The sequence below is a fragment of the Phodopus roborovskii genome, unplaced genomic scaffold (genome assembly GCF_943737965.1).
Source record: "Phodopus roborovskii unplaced genomic scaffold, PHOROB, whole genome shotgun sequence".
NCBI classification, from domain to species: Eukaryota; Metazoa; Chordata; class Mammalia; order Rodentia; family Cricetidae; genus Phodopus; species Phodopus roborovskii.
Genome location: NW_026126629.1, coordinates 14601340 through 14615576, shown reverse-complemented (window position 1 = coordinate 14615576; position 14237 = coordinate 14601340). Strand labels below are relative to the sequence as shown.

General features: G+C 43.8%; 1 protein-coding gene across 1 annotated transcript in view; it reads left to right on the top strand.

Annotated features, from left to right (window-relative positions):
• Positions 1 to 14237, top strand: part of Grid1 (glutamate ionotropic receptor delta type subunit 1) — a 293681-nt gene that overhangs the window by 50136 nt on the left and 229308 nt on the right. Inside the window, exons 3-4 of the mRNA XM_051206794.1 lie at positions 6752 to 6913; positions 8395 to 8514. Coding sequence (XP_051062751.1) covers positions 6752 to 6913; positions 8395 to 8514 — 282 coding nt within the window. The remainder of the gene's footprint in view (positions 1 to 6751; positions 6914 to 8394; positions 8515 to 14237) is intronic.

Below are 14237 nucleotides of genomic sequence, written 5' to 3'. Positions count from 1 at the left end.
TTCTGTGCTAATGCCTAAGAAAAAAATAGCACTGGTATTTTTCATCCTTCGGCCTTAGTTAACTTCATGTAATTGGTCTCTGACTCTCCAGTGGTCAAGCTTGTCCTCTTGGGCTTTTCAAGAGTTATGGCCCCTATAGAGTTCATGGCTGAGTTCTTTATCTGCTGCCTAGATAGGTTTCCTGCATTCCTGGTTTTGTTTCTCAGAACCTAGTTTCAGCACAGATAAAGAAAATCAGAAATTTCTGTCTTATCTCATATCTCATGAAGACCCTGTCTTGGGTTTTGACAGGTGATGGGGATGGAGAATAATCTCATACAGCCCCATCCATACCTTATCACTCATCTCTAAGAAGAGGCATCCTCTATGCAAATAACTTAACATCTGCTTCATTTCTAAACAGCTTTTGAATAATCTATTGGACTTTTATCAATTCAGAGAAATCTATTTAAGCAGCCATGTGTGGTGCTTATGTTAGACATTTCAAAAAATGTCCCCATGCTTTATTCTCACAAGCACCTTAATATTTAGAATCTTGTTTATATTTTTATTAGAGAGAATGTTATATGCAATGGGGCCAGGAAGAATAATGGCTGATGCATGGGATGAAATTGCAGTGGGTATCCACCAGGGCATGGCCCTTGGAGATGCAATGTGATTGGATGTTTGTAAAATATCAACTGTGCAGGGTGCAACAAGAAGGACTGGGGCTGAAAGACAAGGTGACAAATATCTACCATCTCCTGAGGAAGAAATGAATGTGCCTGAACCATGCTATGACAGTGAAAGGTATATGTGACCATTTTAGACAGGTCATTTGGGAAGCTTCTGCAGAATGATATCCATTGATCCTAGGTTGGGGAAGGGCCTGTTGTGGCAGAGTAGAGAACATGATGATTTCTACAGGTATTGGATTGGTGCTAACTCTTGTTTCCCAGGTTCCTCATACCTGTGGCATTTGTGTTGAAGGGTTTCTGTGCCAAAGGGTGTCATATCTGAGCCTTCAATGAAGTGGAAATGTGTGCTATGATGCTTCTCTCCCAGGAACCTGGTTCTGAGAACTATATTTATCTCCATAGAATCCTCTAACCATATGCTCTGGACCTTCTCTTACTAGCCCATCTGTGAAATATCAGGGGCAAAGAAGTGGCCTTTATCTCAAAGAATGGCTCAAGGCATTCATATCTGAAAAGCCTGAGTTAGGCATTGGTACCATGGAAGATATGACTCTGATGCCAGGAGATCAGGGACAAGTTGGCAAGTCTACACAGGTAGAGTTATTAACCAGAGCTGATCTTACTTAGTCTCCTGCCCTATAAGCTATGGAAGTCAGATGTAACCCTCATGTGCCTTTGAAAGGAAATGTGGCCAGGGAGCCTTAAGGAAGAAGATGCTAGCAAATACAAGTTAATTTTCCATGGTCCTCATCCCTATAATCTGTAGAACAGATCCTGCTGGGCTCCAGCTAATACAGACACCCTGGGCATGATGTCAGATAATTTGAATTGAATCAGGAGCCTGCTTAGGGCCTTCACTCTCTCTTCCATTCTTTTCTGCCTCTGTTGCCTCTAAGAATGGAAATACATATAACAATCTGAGAAGGAGCCTATGCATACAGGCTATTACCATCTGCATTTCATGGGGGAGTAACCATGGATGTCACATTGCACGTCTCCAGGGGTCCAGATCACATTGTACTTCCTTGTCATCAAGACAGATCTATGAGTGTTAAATAGTGTGTGATATGACACTCAGCAAGTGAGTGTGAGTAAAGATTTAATTCTGTTAACATTTATCGAGTGTCAGATACACTCATTCATACAGTACTGTAGACATGGGCATAGAGGGTCAGGCTGTGAGCCAATCTGGCCCAGGTTATCATGCATGGAAACCTGTTGATAATTCTGTCATCCAGAGGAACCCTTCAAACTGTCCACAAAGTAGGCTGAGAGCTGTAATATGCAAGTGGGAAAGGAGCATGGTATGTATTCAAGTGGCTAAACGAACACAGCCCATTTCCAGAAGCTTCCTGCCCATTTAGAATACAATATCAGGTTCCACAAAAGACATTGGACTTTGCCTGAGTTTGTCTTTTCTCTGTTCCCAACTGCATTTCCTATGGCTACTGTGACTTGGTTCTAGATTTTTCTTTTTTCTTTTGGTTTGGCAGCCATGACTCTGTCATACCCTTGGCTGTGATACTGTGACCTCTAAATTTTGCCATCATCTGGAATACTTTATTGGTTCCTGTTACTTTGTGCTATAGTGTTTCTAGATCAGTCTTTTCTCTTAACCTAGTTAAGCACAGATATGAAGATTTGTCTAGGACAGAATATGCTTTGCATGTTTTTTCTTGGCTGAGAAAGTTTGTGTAGTACCTTGCTTCTAAAGGAGAGAGGGAAACACGGATTCCTTCAATTCATGCTCCTCTTCTGTTTTATGTATTGTAGCTCTAGCCAGAGCTACTGATGGTCCTTCATTTCCTACGAGTGATTGTGTATGTAGCTAGGATTCTCTTTCATTTCAACCTCTCCTAGGAGTGGCTAGCACTGATGCCTTGAGGAAAGCCTTCTCTTTGTTTATCAGGATCTGAAGAACACCCTGAGCATTGTGTACAATCGACTCTGGATCTTTTTGCACAAAACTGCTTCTCCATGAGTGCAGGACCTTCCAGCTATCTGTATCCCCAATGTGAAACCACAATTGCATTCTGATAAAGTAGATCACAAAAATGTGTATACTAAGGTTGGAAAATAGATGGTAGATACATAGACCAATGTTGAAATGTTAGTTTCTGCCTACGGCTGGGCAGAGTACTGAGACCTCTTCTTGGGGGAAGGTATCTAAGTTAAGTAGGTACAAATAGCAGGGAAGGTGTGGTCAATAGGTCATTTTTAGTAGATTCTCAGTGAAGGAAGTTTCTTCTCAAAGTTGGAATTAGCACATCTTTTTCTTCTTATGCTTTAGATTTGAAGAATATAGATGAAGCATTAATATGTGAATTCTTAATTTGAAAAAAGACCCATCTATTCATCTGCTAGCCAATATATCCACCCACTCCCAACCTCCCTCCTATATCATATGTCCATCTGTCTATCCGTCCATCCGTCCATCCGTCCATCCATCCATCCATCCATCCATCCATCCATCCATCCATCCATCCACCCATCCATCCATCCATTCATATTATCTGTCATCTGTTTATCCATTTCAACTGTCCATCACTCCATCCATCTAGTCATCCATTTATTATTTATTCATCATCCACCCACCTAGCATTTATCCACTAACTCATTCATCTACCCACCAATCCACCCACTCATCTATTTCCCACCTACTCCTATCGGTCTGTCTATCTATTTATCATCTTTTTATCTATGTGTAAGTGTATCCACAGGACATTTATCAATCAAACATTGATCAATCACCAGACTTGTGTCTTTATTTGTGACAGCTTCCAGAGATAAGCACCCAAAGAGCTCAGAGTTTAGTGAGGCAAACACATCTCTGAGCTGACGTGTAGATGTACATCCAGGGTGATATGGGAGTGGTTCAAAGTTCTATCGATACCTGGAAAAGAACATTTCTCAAACCTGAAACCTGTTTCTTTGAACTACAAACCATTCATTCTCCCAGGCAGGCATGATCATGGGAGGACTAAAGGCCTAAAGGCTTTTTTTTTTTTTTCTAATTCATATTCCACCTTTTCCTCTTCATCGCAGGCCTCTCGGCATTCACACATTTGCTGAGTGCCTTGATTCATTGTGATTAGAAGTGCTGGAGGAGAAGGAGAGGCTACTGAGTGTCAGTCTGGGCTCACACTGAAGCATCTTTAGATTCTGCTCTGATGTGGGAGGGAATCCACAGGTGTGGGCATGGGTCAAAGGGTCCTGACTTACTGAATAGCACCAGATATGAGTAGCCAGCTTGGAGTTCCATAAATGTCTTAAAAAATCTTCACACCATCAAGGACTCTCATCTTCTAGTTAAATCTGTTCAGAAGAAAAACAAAAACAAAATAAAAATCCCCAAATTCTGAATCAATTTATATGTGATTTACATTCCTTTGTAAGAACATCTTCATCTCGAGATTGTATTCTAGAGGGGAAAAGAAACATCAATACACTTCTGCAGAGGTAGGTGCTCCTGGGGGATGTTTTGCTGTCATGATTATGAAGTTAGCCTTGCTCATTGAGAAAATGCTCTTCTAAGCTTGAAATTGAGGATACATAGTCTTGTCATCACCTTCTGCATGAGTCAGGGACAAGTTCCCAGTGGAGGAAATGTTCTTTTCTCTGATGTTAGGACAATATTTGTGTGCTTCAGGCATATGATGATGAGTGATGGCCATGACCTTGGTATGTAGCTTCCCTTTGGACTGGGACCATCGTTTTGTTAGCAATAATTAGTCATGTGAACACATTCTGGTCATTTCTGTTATATCCATCCAATTTTTATCCCTATGTCATGAAGTCTATGGTAATCACTGCTCAGTGGCAGACAGAACCAAACTCTTCATTATTGGCCAGCATAGAGGAAATACTTAGCTCTTCCTGGATATGTTATAGTACAAAGAGAGAGCTAGTCTGAGATTGTGTATGGACTTAATATAACAGATGTTTTTGCTGTTATATATCTCCTTTCTTTGGTCTGTGTCTGACTTCAGCTTTAGTTGGAGGGACAGTTGCTGCTTCTGTGACATTCATATTAAGATTATTGGCAGAGAATAATGTGTGGGATAGTGGGGCAGTTAGGGAGGAGTTGGTGATGCAGAGAAGTAGCAGGGATTCTTTCTGTAGTACAAAGAGCCTATTTGTTCTCAGGAGTCTTGTGAGGTCAATATTGTCTCCTGTTTCTCTCCATTTATAACAAGTGATGTTCTCTGAAATATTTTTAGCAGGCTACTTGCTGATTGGAGATGCAGAGATTGGTTCCTTTGACCCAGTTTGTCTGACTGATTATACAAGATATTAATGAGGGGCCCCAAATGTATTCAAGAATGAATGTTGTTTCTTTCTTACCTCTTCAATTATTCTGTTTTCCTTTGGGGTTTGATGCCCTCTTGGAGGATGTAGTATCATGAGGGGAACTCCTTGAGAGAAAGGCTTCTCTCCTCCATGCTGAGGTCTCCTTCTGGTTTTCTTAGACTGGGGCACCCAGTCTTCCTGCTCATCCCAAGCAAAGGTGGTGAGCCAAACTTCTATCCTTGCCCTGTGAAAACAGCTTGGCTCCATCATATGAGTGCTGCTTTTTACAGTAGTTTTCCCGTTTCTCATCTACCATGGCTTGGGTCTGGAGACGTGACTGGAGTGGTGAGGGAATGAAGAAAGGACAGACACATGCACAGGACAGCTGGGGTCAGAGGCTCTGATAAAGTGGCACCAACTAATGTGACAACCCAGGATCCCAGTGCATTTATTAATACAGCACAGATGGATGGGGTTAACCTGTCAGAGTAGGAGGTCTCTGCAAACAAGGTAATCTCAGGCTGTAAAAACTAGGAGGGGGGAAGCTATGGTTGTTAGTTTTTGAATACATTGGTCAGTAGTTTGTAAACGCTTGTACTTGCACACACTGCCCCATTTGCTCCTGAACCAAGGAAGGCTTGGTCGATTCTGAACTTGGCCTGTATCGCAGAGGCTTTGACAGTTTCCACAGGTCTGATGCATTCGTCCTTGACAAGGCTAAGCTGACGCTGACAATATAGTTTTATTGGGGACTTCATCTGTTTTGTTCCTTTCTTTTTCACATTCCATCAGGGCTTCCTCAGCTCCCCACACTCATGACTGGCAAAAGCTCTGTGCTGGAGCTGTGTTTCCTCTATGGGCCAGTTTCACTGAAGTTGGCCAACGTAATTTACAAATCCCAGGCATAGGAATCTCTGCCACTTCTTCACTGCTGTAACATCATCCAGGCCATTGTTCACTCTGGACCCATCAGTGACTAGGGTTGTCTTTCCTGTGTCTGGGCTTAATCACCAGCAATCTGTGTATAGCTCATCAGTAGCATCCATCTCTCCAAATCTCCTGCTGCTCCTCCTTAGCATATCCTATAAGGCTCTGCATGGATGCATCTTGGCCTCCTCTTGATCCTTTCTGATCATGTTGTTAGCTCCATCGGATTGAATGGGGAAGTCAGCCAACCATGGCCCTTGGGCTGAATCTAACACAGTGTACATTTGGATAAATGATTATTTTTATTGGCACACAGCTGCACCCTTTGCTTATGAATTACCTCTTGATATTTTCATGTTTTAGCAGCCTTGCTGGACAGTAGTCAAAAGAGACTGTAAGACTCTCAAAGCCTAGGTTTTACTATCTGGCCCTTAACAGAAGCTTTGGTCCTTTATACTTGTATGCTTTTACACATGTTCGGCCCTCCCTTTAGCGCACTCATCTTTATCTTACTGCTCTGTGCCAGTTATCTGAACTGGTGATGCATCTGCTTGCAAGACTCAATCATGATGCCAACCACACTGGTTCTCCTTGTTGCTGTGTGGATATGCCCCTAATCCTATTCGTGAGGCAGATTAGGTATTCTCTTAGCCTAACTTCATCACTTGGGTTGAGCTGCTAAAATAAAAAAGCAAATAAAGAAAATATCATGAAGCCACAGGCTCCTTGTCCACAGAGCTCTCAGGACTGGAGGAGAAGATACTGTTGTTTCCCACACCACCCCAACCTTTTGCTCCTCACCTTGTTCTTTGGAAATGCATCAGAAAACAGAAATCCACTCTCTTTTCTCTTTGCAGATCTCCAATCTGTACCTGTATGACAGTGTTCTGATGCTGGCCAACGCCTTCCACAGGAAGTTGGAGGACCGGAAATGGCACAGCATGGCAAGCCTTAACTGCATAAGGAAGTCTACCAAGCCATGGAATGGAGGGAGATCCATGCTAGACACAATTAAAAAGGTATGTGTGAGGGAGCACTGCTTTGTAAGGTTGCCCAAGGCTATAGATAAATCCCTGCTGTGACCTGACTCAGTTGGTATAGAGCTGTTTTATTGTGTGTGTGTGTGTGTGTGTGTGTGTGTGTGTGTGTGTGCATACATATGTGTGTATATTTGTTTGTTGGAGAGATTGCCTGAGTCCTCTTTTTAGACTCCTCTCTGTGTCACACTTCCTTGCCTATTTGAAAGCTGAGTGAATTGTGGTCCAGGGACATGTGCTTCAAATGTCTCCACACTTTCAAGATATATGGCTTTAGAAGTTTAAATGACTTGCCCCAAATCACAAGTAAGTAAAAGTCATAACTTCCTGTCCTTTGCCTGACCAAAACTCCTTCATGCAAGCTATCCATTTTCAGCAAAAGCTTATCTTAGGTGGTATGACCATATATTGCTTATCTAGGACACATGTGTATTTATGTGTGAATGTGCATCTGTCTGTGCCCATGCACTATGCACATGTGTGTCTCATGTGTGAGAGAGTGGCACTGTGTTAGAGGATAGATTCCAAGTGAATTGGGGTAACCCACAGAAGAATTCTTAGAGTAATGGGCCTTTAGAGACTTCAGAGAAACATTTAGGGAAATCTACAATGTCAGGAACCTTAGTCACAATAAAATGTACATGGCTTCAGTTGCAATGAATGTGTTCCAGTTTTGGTTGAAATTGACTGCAGCTCAGAGAGAGCAAGTCCTCTCCTGGACCAGTGCAGCTTATGGTGCACTCCCATCTCCTTGAAGTCATAGGCAAGGAGGCTGGGTAATATTCACATTCACACCCCACACTGAAAGACAGAAGGGAGGCCATCACAACTGGCTCAGCCCCACACTGTCTACTGCTCCTGTAGACCCTGCTGAACTGTAGAGAGTCACAGGACTTGCATATTTACCACAGGCATTCTGTGGTAGATATTGTGCTCTGAAAGTACCTTTTTCTTCATCAGATGGGCTTTGTGATATAGACCAGATTAAATTCAGTGTGAAAATGGAAGATGGCCAGTGGTCTGCCCAAGATGATACATGAAGCAAAGCCAGGCAGCCTAGAGCAATGTTCGTATTTGCTGCCTAAACTTAAGGCATATGTTGGACTCAAGTCTTGTTGACGTTTTACTTTCCCTTGTGTCAGGACAAGTGAAACTTCTGGAACAGGTTGCAAAGGCAAAGCTCAAACTTCAGGAGTCCATAGACAAACACAATCACATTTAATTTCATGACTAGCACAGCACTGTCGCATAGCAATAGCTGTAAACACATTGACTACAGTAATGGCATGTAAAAGCATGTGGGATTTCTTCCATAAGACTAAGATAGTCTGAGAAGCATTTATTTTTCTCTGATGTCCTAGGGTTATTAATAGCTCTGTCATATCTGCTGTCCTCTTGGTCATTCCATTCTCTACCACATCAAACCTTACCACCTCCATTTGTCTTTTCCTCCTGTCCTGCAGGGACACATCACTGGCCTCACAGGAGTTATGGAGTTTCGTGAAGACAGCTCGAATCCCTACGTCCAGTTTGAAATCCTTGGCACAACCTATAGTGAGACCTTTGGCAAAGACATGCGCAAGGTAAGCCCTGAGGTCCTCATCCCCTGGTCTTCTTGCTTCAGTGCCTCTGAAGGCATCAATAGCTCTGGTTCATGCCTGCTGTTCCCAGCAAGGGATAACTGACAGAAAAAGTCCTCCCCCCCCCCCCCCCGCTTCTCTCCTTGATGCTGCCATTAATGCTGATGTTTCTGTATCACTCTGGGGAGGAAGTGCAGAGAATTCAGGCAGGAAGTGCTAATAGAAGAAACCTGAGTCCAGCAGGGGTTCCTGGGAACCATTTCTGGTTCCATGGACTAGTAGGGCTCTGCCTGGATGCAACAGGTTTACTTAGAGTTGAGAAGTCTACCTAGCTTCTGAAACAAATGTGAAGTGTGGCTGAGGCTGGTGACAGAAGGTAGAGCCAGTGTGTCTGCCAGCCTCAGGGGTGAAACAAAGACACCTGGAGTCCATTGGAGAGGCAAATGAGAGCCAGGAGAGCAGGATGACTCAAGAGATATGACTGAGATATTTTATTTGATGCAGACCTTGCAGATCAGAGGGATATTTCCAGTGGTACTATGTCTTTCTTCTGATGAATGACTAAGATGTCATTATAATGGTCAAGGGCTTAGAACAGTGATTTAAAAGACAGTTCTCAGGTATGATCTGGATGAACCTGGGTGGGGCTTATAATGGGTATGAAGGAAGGGCAGAGGCTACTACACAGTGCCTGGTCTACTCAGCTGCTGTGTAAGCTTTTCCAGAAATGTTCTGTGCAGGAGGATCATGTGCCTGTTGGGGCCAGAGATGGGCGTGCTAATATGTAGGAGCTCAGGCTTCTTGGGAAAGGATGAAAACATTCATTGATTGTTCAACCCATGGTACAGGTACATGTAATCACATATAACCTTTGCCATATACTGGGGCAGGGGTGGAGATCTCCACCAGACATAGTACTTCAGAGACACAGGATGACCTTGTCAATCACAAAGACTTAACAGGTGCAGCATAAACTCTTATCAGAGAGGTCTGCAGCCAAGAGATAGGCAAAGTTTAGATTATAATGACACACTACTACCTGAATGGAGGACCTTGGTTTTGTTTCTAGAGGATCAGGGAAGAGGGATGAGTGTGTGGAGTAGAGGAGGGATGAGCTCTGCCACACAGGAGGTGGGCAGTGGCAGCACACATAGGAGAAATGTCTCTCTGGGGAAAGGCTATTGTGTCCTGGCGTCCCAGTATAATGAGCAAAATAGGGTCTTTTAGTCATCTCGTAGTGGAAGATGGGGCCATGAGTTGGTCATATCAAGTCTAGGGGTGGCCAGTTCATATAACTTGATGACATCTTAGAACCTAACAGTTTGTTTGTGGTGCCCCCCACCTTAATGACTATGCTGTGAACCCAATAAAGTTAAAGTTGATTGGCATTGTCAAGGACGTTGAAGCTGGCTCATGATATCTGCAAGGGATTGCCCAAAACTGTGACACTTGTTTGAGAGCCAGAGCTGAATTGTTGGTACTCATCTGTGCCAGGACTATTTAAAAATGGGTTTTTGTTGAAAGTTTCATCTGTTAAGAGGACAGAAGAAGAGGGGAGCTCATCCCGTCAGTCTGGTGAGACTGTAGAGTATGGCAGTCTGCAGAAACTGCCGTTCACATCAACACTGTGTATGGGTGTGTCATCCTTGAGTGCTCTTCTGAATTAGTAACTGTAGTCTTGTCTGCTAGTTCCTTCAGTATCTCTCACCCTATTCTTTTAGCGCAGCTCCAGGTCCAGGGCTCTCACAGTGTGTGAAATGTTGTCAGTGGGTCTTCTGCTTCCTCTTAGACAGTCCTGTACATCTCATGCCTGTATGCTGCTGGCCACTCCAGGTCCTTGAATGAGGGGAAGCAAGGTATCCTTCACTCCCCATTTCAGGTGTCTAGGCCTTCTGTGTTGCTAAGGCAACATCCTCAAAAATCCTGAAGCCAGTGGGAGCTGGAATTTCTCTGTTATAAGGAGCTTCAGAGCAGGAGGTCTAGATGTAATTGAGTTGGAAGGGAAGCTGATTTTCAAGTGGGATTTATTTTAAAATGTATTCTTTTGTCATTTTAAAACCTGTCCTTAATAACTGCATATCCCAGTTGTTATCTGTCTGTGTAGCAGCTTATCATCGGGAACGAGAAGCTGTGTGGGAGGCAAGGAATAGGATTTACTATGGCAAATGTTTGCTGTTTGACTCCGGGAACATACAAGAGAGATGGGATGGGGTTCAGGATGAAGTAAGGAGACAGATTAGGTGTGGGTGTCAGGGGTATACTGCAGCCTTTGAAGGTAGAGTAGGGCTTCAAAGCCCTGCTGGAAAATAATGGGAAGTCAGAGTCCCTTTAAGAATATGATAAGGAATATTCACTTAGGGCCAAAATAACTGAGAGTGGGTGTAAGATTTGAGGGTAGTTTCGGTGTGTTATGAGCCATCATACAGTAACAATGTAAAGACAAGTTCTCTAAGGAGCTCTAAGATGGTGGTTTATTGTGACCACCTTACTACACATGATCACCAGAGAACCAACTGGAAAGATGGCTGCATGCTGTTTCCTGGGTGAGGTTTGTGCTTTCCTGCCAAGGTGATGCATAGCACATAGATTTAAATCGAAATGCAACTACAGCAAACAAAGGCTAACAAAAACCAAGAGTTTTCTGAAGCTCGAAACTTAGAGGAATCATCTAAATTAGGGGGGCATAGAGATATTTGTCTTATACTAAATATCTTGGAGAGACCTCTCTAGGACAGTGAGTCACCCAGTCGCTTTAGATTAAGTGACACCAGGATGTCTTGGATTATTCAGTCCCTGAATAGGAAGTAGTGGGTAATCGCCTTTCCCTGTAGGGTGCTGGACAAAGACTGATTAAAGTATCTCAACTAGGAAGAGCATTCTTGAGGAGGGAGCAGGGATGGCAAAATCAAAAGTCTATGAGATGGTTCCTAGCCAGCCTGCTGTGAACTACAAATGCTAATCTTCTGCTCTTGGGATTGGCCTGTGTCTGCTGCTGGGGATGGCATTTGCCAGCATGTCTCTTCCCTTTGCAGTTGATTTTTTTTTGGGGGGGGGTGTCCCACTCTCTATCTGATTGATGTCATGCTTTTTCCCACATCAGAACTGTTAAGAATCTACAAATTTCTGCTCACTTTGATTCTCCTTGCCCAAACAATCAGAAATATCCAAAGGAGAGTCGTCTAAGCTAGTCTGCACAAATCTCTTAGGATATGACATGACATGAGCAGGCACAAATATATTAGAGGCCAGCTATAGTAAAATTTCCCAAGATGGGAATGTATGTTCTTGGCATAGAACAGGAGGGAGTGCAACAGAAACCATTGAACATGTATACGTGTTCCTTATTGTTGTCAAGGCCATTGGGTCTCCCTAGCCTCTACCTCTCCTGAGTTTCAATAGCCTTTTTCCTTCAGTGGTTCTTCCCCAGACAAAAGGGCAGGCAGTGATCTTCATTCTCAGGATTCTTTGCCTGTGAAACAGAGGACCCATCAGAGTAATTACCCTTCCAGGCTCTTAGCAGGGGTAGTGTTCCTGTTTGGTTGATCCATCAGCTTTAGCTACCTGAGGTCATGCTTTTTTGAGTGCAGAACAGAAAGACACAGCTTCCTGCCACATAGTTTTATGGAATACTGTAATTCATCACACAGAATGCTAAAAACAGAGGCCAGAGACAGGCAGCAGCCATTGCAGCCCTGACCAAGTGTGGCTGGCATTACTAAGTGTGCTATGTTATGCCTAGCTCTTCTTGTATGCCTAGGATCAGGTTTCTACTATTTAAAAAGACCCAGGTGTGAATCAAGTCTGAAGAACTTCACTTATGAATGAGATTTTATATTGGGGAATGTGTTGGTGTCTTTGTGATAAATGGAAGATGGTAAACATGGATATTAGATTCTGCCCTCTGTCTCAAGCACTTTTTCTGGATTGTGATACCAGGTGAAGCCCAGAGGGACATCTTCTATTACCAAATCAATGAGATTTCCTACCATTCTCCATCCTAATGACATTGGTGTGGGGGGCCTTGTTTCCTTCTATTAGTACAGTATCCCATGTGCAGCAGGACTCTGGGAATTGTGCCCACTGCCTACAGGTGCTTTGAACGTCGTTTCCCTGGGTGGCATCAACTTGATTCATTGGCTCAGTGGAGAGCAGTGAATTTCTTGGGGAGAAGGGTGGGGAAGTAGGAGGAGCATCCACACAGCCTGTGGGGTTTGCTTTAAGACTTATACACTAGGATTGAAGAGACCGTAGGGTAGCTTTAGAGAACTTGAGGAGAAAATTGAATGAGGATCAAGAGAGGCAGAGAAAGCATTTAGCTCAGTGGCATTCAAGCTTTCTCTTTAGTCTCGGAAGTCTGGTCAAGCAGGCTCTTATTGGTACCTGAATATTTTAGACAACCATAGAGGGCACATATTATGGTTGCAGTAGGCAAGCAATTTACATAGGGAAATCTGTGCCTTTTTTTTTTTTTCAGGAACTTCTCTGTCCTTCAGAGCTCTGTGGTTTGATGTACATGTTTTTCTATGAAAATTGAGTCCCACAGACGACCAAATCTTAAAACTATCTGTGACCATCCTGGTGCTTGGAAGGCAGAGGGACAAGAGGGGAGGAAGAGAGAGAGTGGAAGGAGAGTGGAGGGAGGAAGAGAGGGGGGAGGAAGAGGAAGGAGGAGAAAGAGTGGGGAGATGAGGGGGGAGGGGAGAGAGGAAGAGGGGAGAGGGGAGCCTTCTCGAACACGAAGCAGTACAGTTTTGTGATTCTGTCCCTACGCCTATCCATCCCACTCCAGTCTCCCTTCTCCCACAAGCTGCCACATTAGGGCACCATCATCCCTTGCTGCTGGCCTGGGCCCACAAACTTCAAATTCCACCACTTAAGCTTGGCTCAGCCTCCCCATTCCAACAATACCCGGGGAGAAGAGAAGTCACCATCCTCCTTTACTGTGTCATGCTGCTGTTGTTATCTTCTTTGTCAGCTCTGATTCTTTATAAAAGCTGGAGGCAAACAGGAGTCAAGCAGTCCCACCATGACGTGATATGCCTGGGAGGACCTTGTGGCTACTGATAATTTACAGAGTAATAATTGCTGATCCTACAGTAATTGTCATGCCATAGATCCCAGTTCTCCTGGGCTCCAAAGTACATCATTAGCATTTGCTTCCTATCTACCACACGGTGTTACAATTTATCCCTTATTCTTAGACTTTAGAAATTCTGAGTTGTAATGGCACCCAAGAGCCAGGCCAGCTCTGATGACAAAGCAGATCTGCCTTGATCTGGTGGCTCTAGGGACTAGTGGCAGGAGCCTGGAAATGAGCACAATAGAGAGGAGGCAACTGTGTGCTGAGCTGGGGCTCCAGTGTCTAGACTGTGTATTAGGAAGTGTCTCTAGTAGCTGCTATCCTAGAGGCTTCAGACTATGTACAGTGAGAAAAAAAGAGGAGGAGAAGGAAGAGGAGTAGGAAGACAAGAAGGAGGAGGAGAAGAACGAGGAGGAGGACGAGGAGGAGGAGGATGAGGATGAGGAGGTGGACGAGGAGGACAAGGATGAGGAGGAGGAGGACAAGGATCAGGAGGAGGAGGATGAGGAGGAGGAAAAGAAGAAGAAGAAACAGCAGCAGCAACAGTAAACTTCCATCTATCAGATTAACATTCTTGCAGTGTATTTCCTAAGTAAAATGTCAACTATTCTGAACCCATGTGCAAGAACTGCTTTTGACAGAGCAG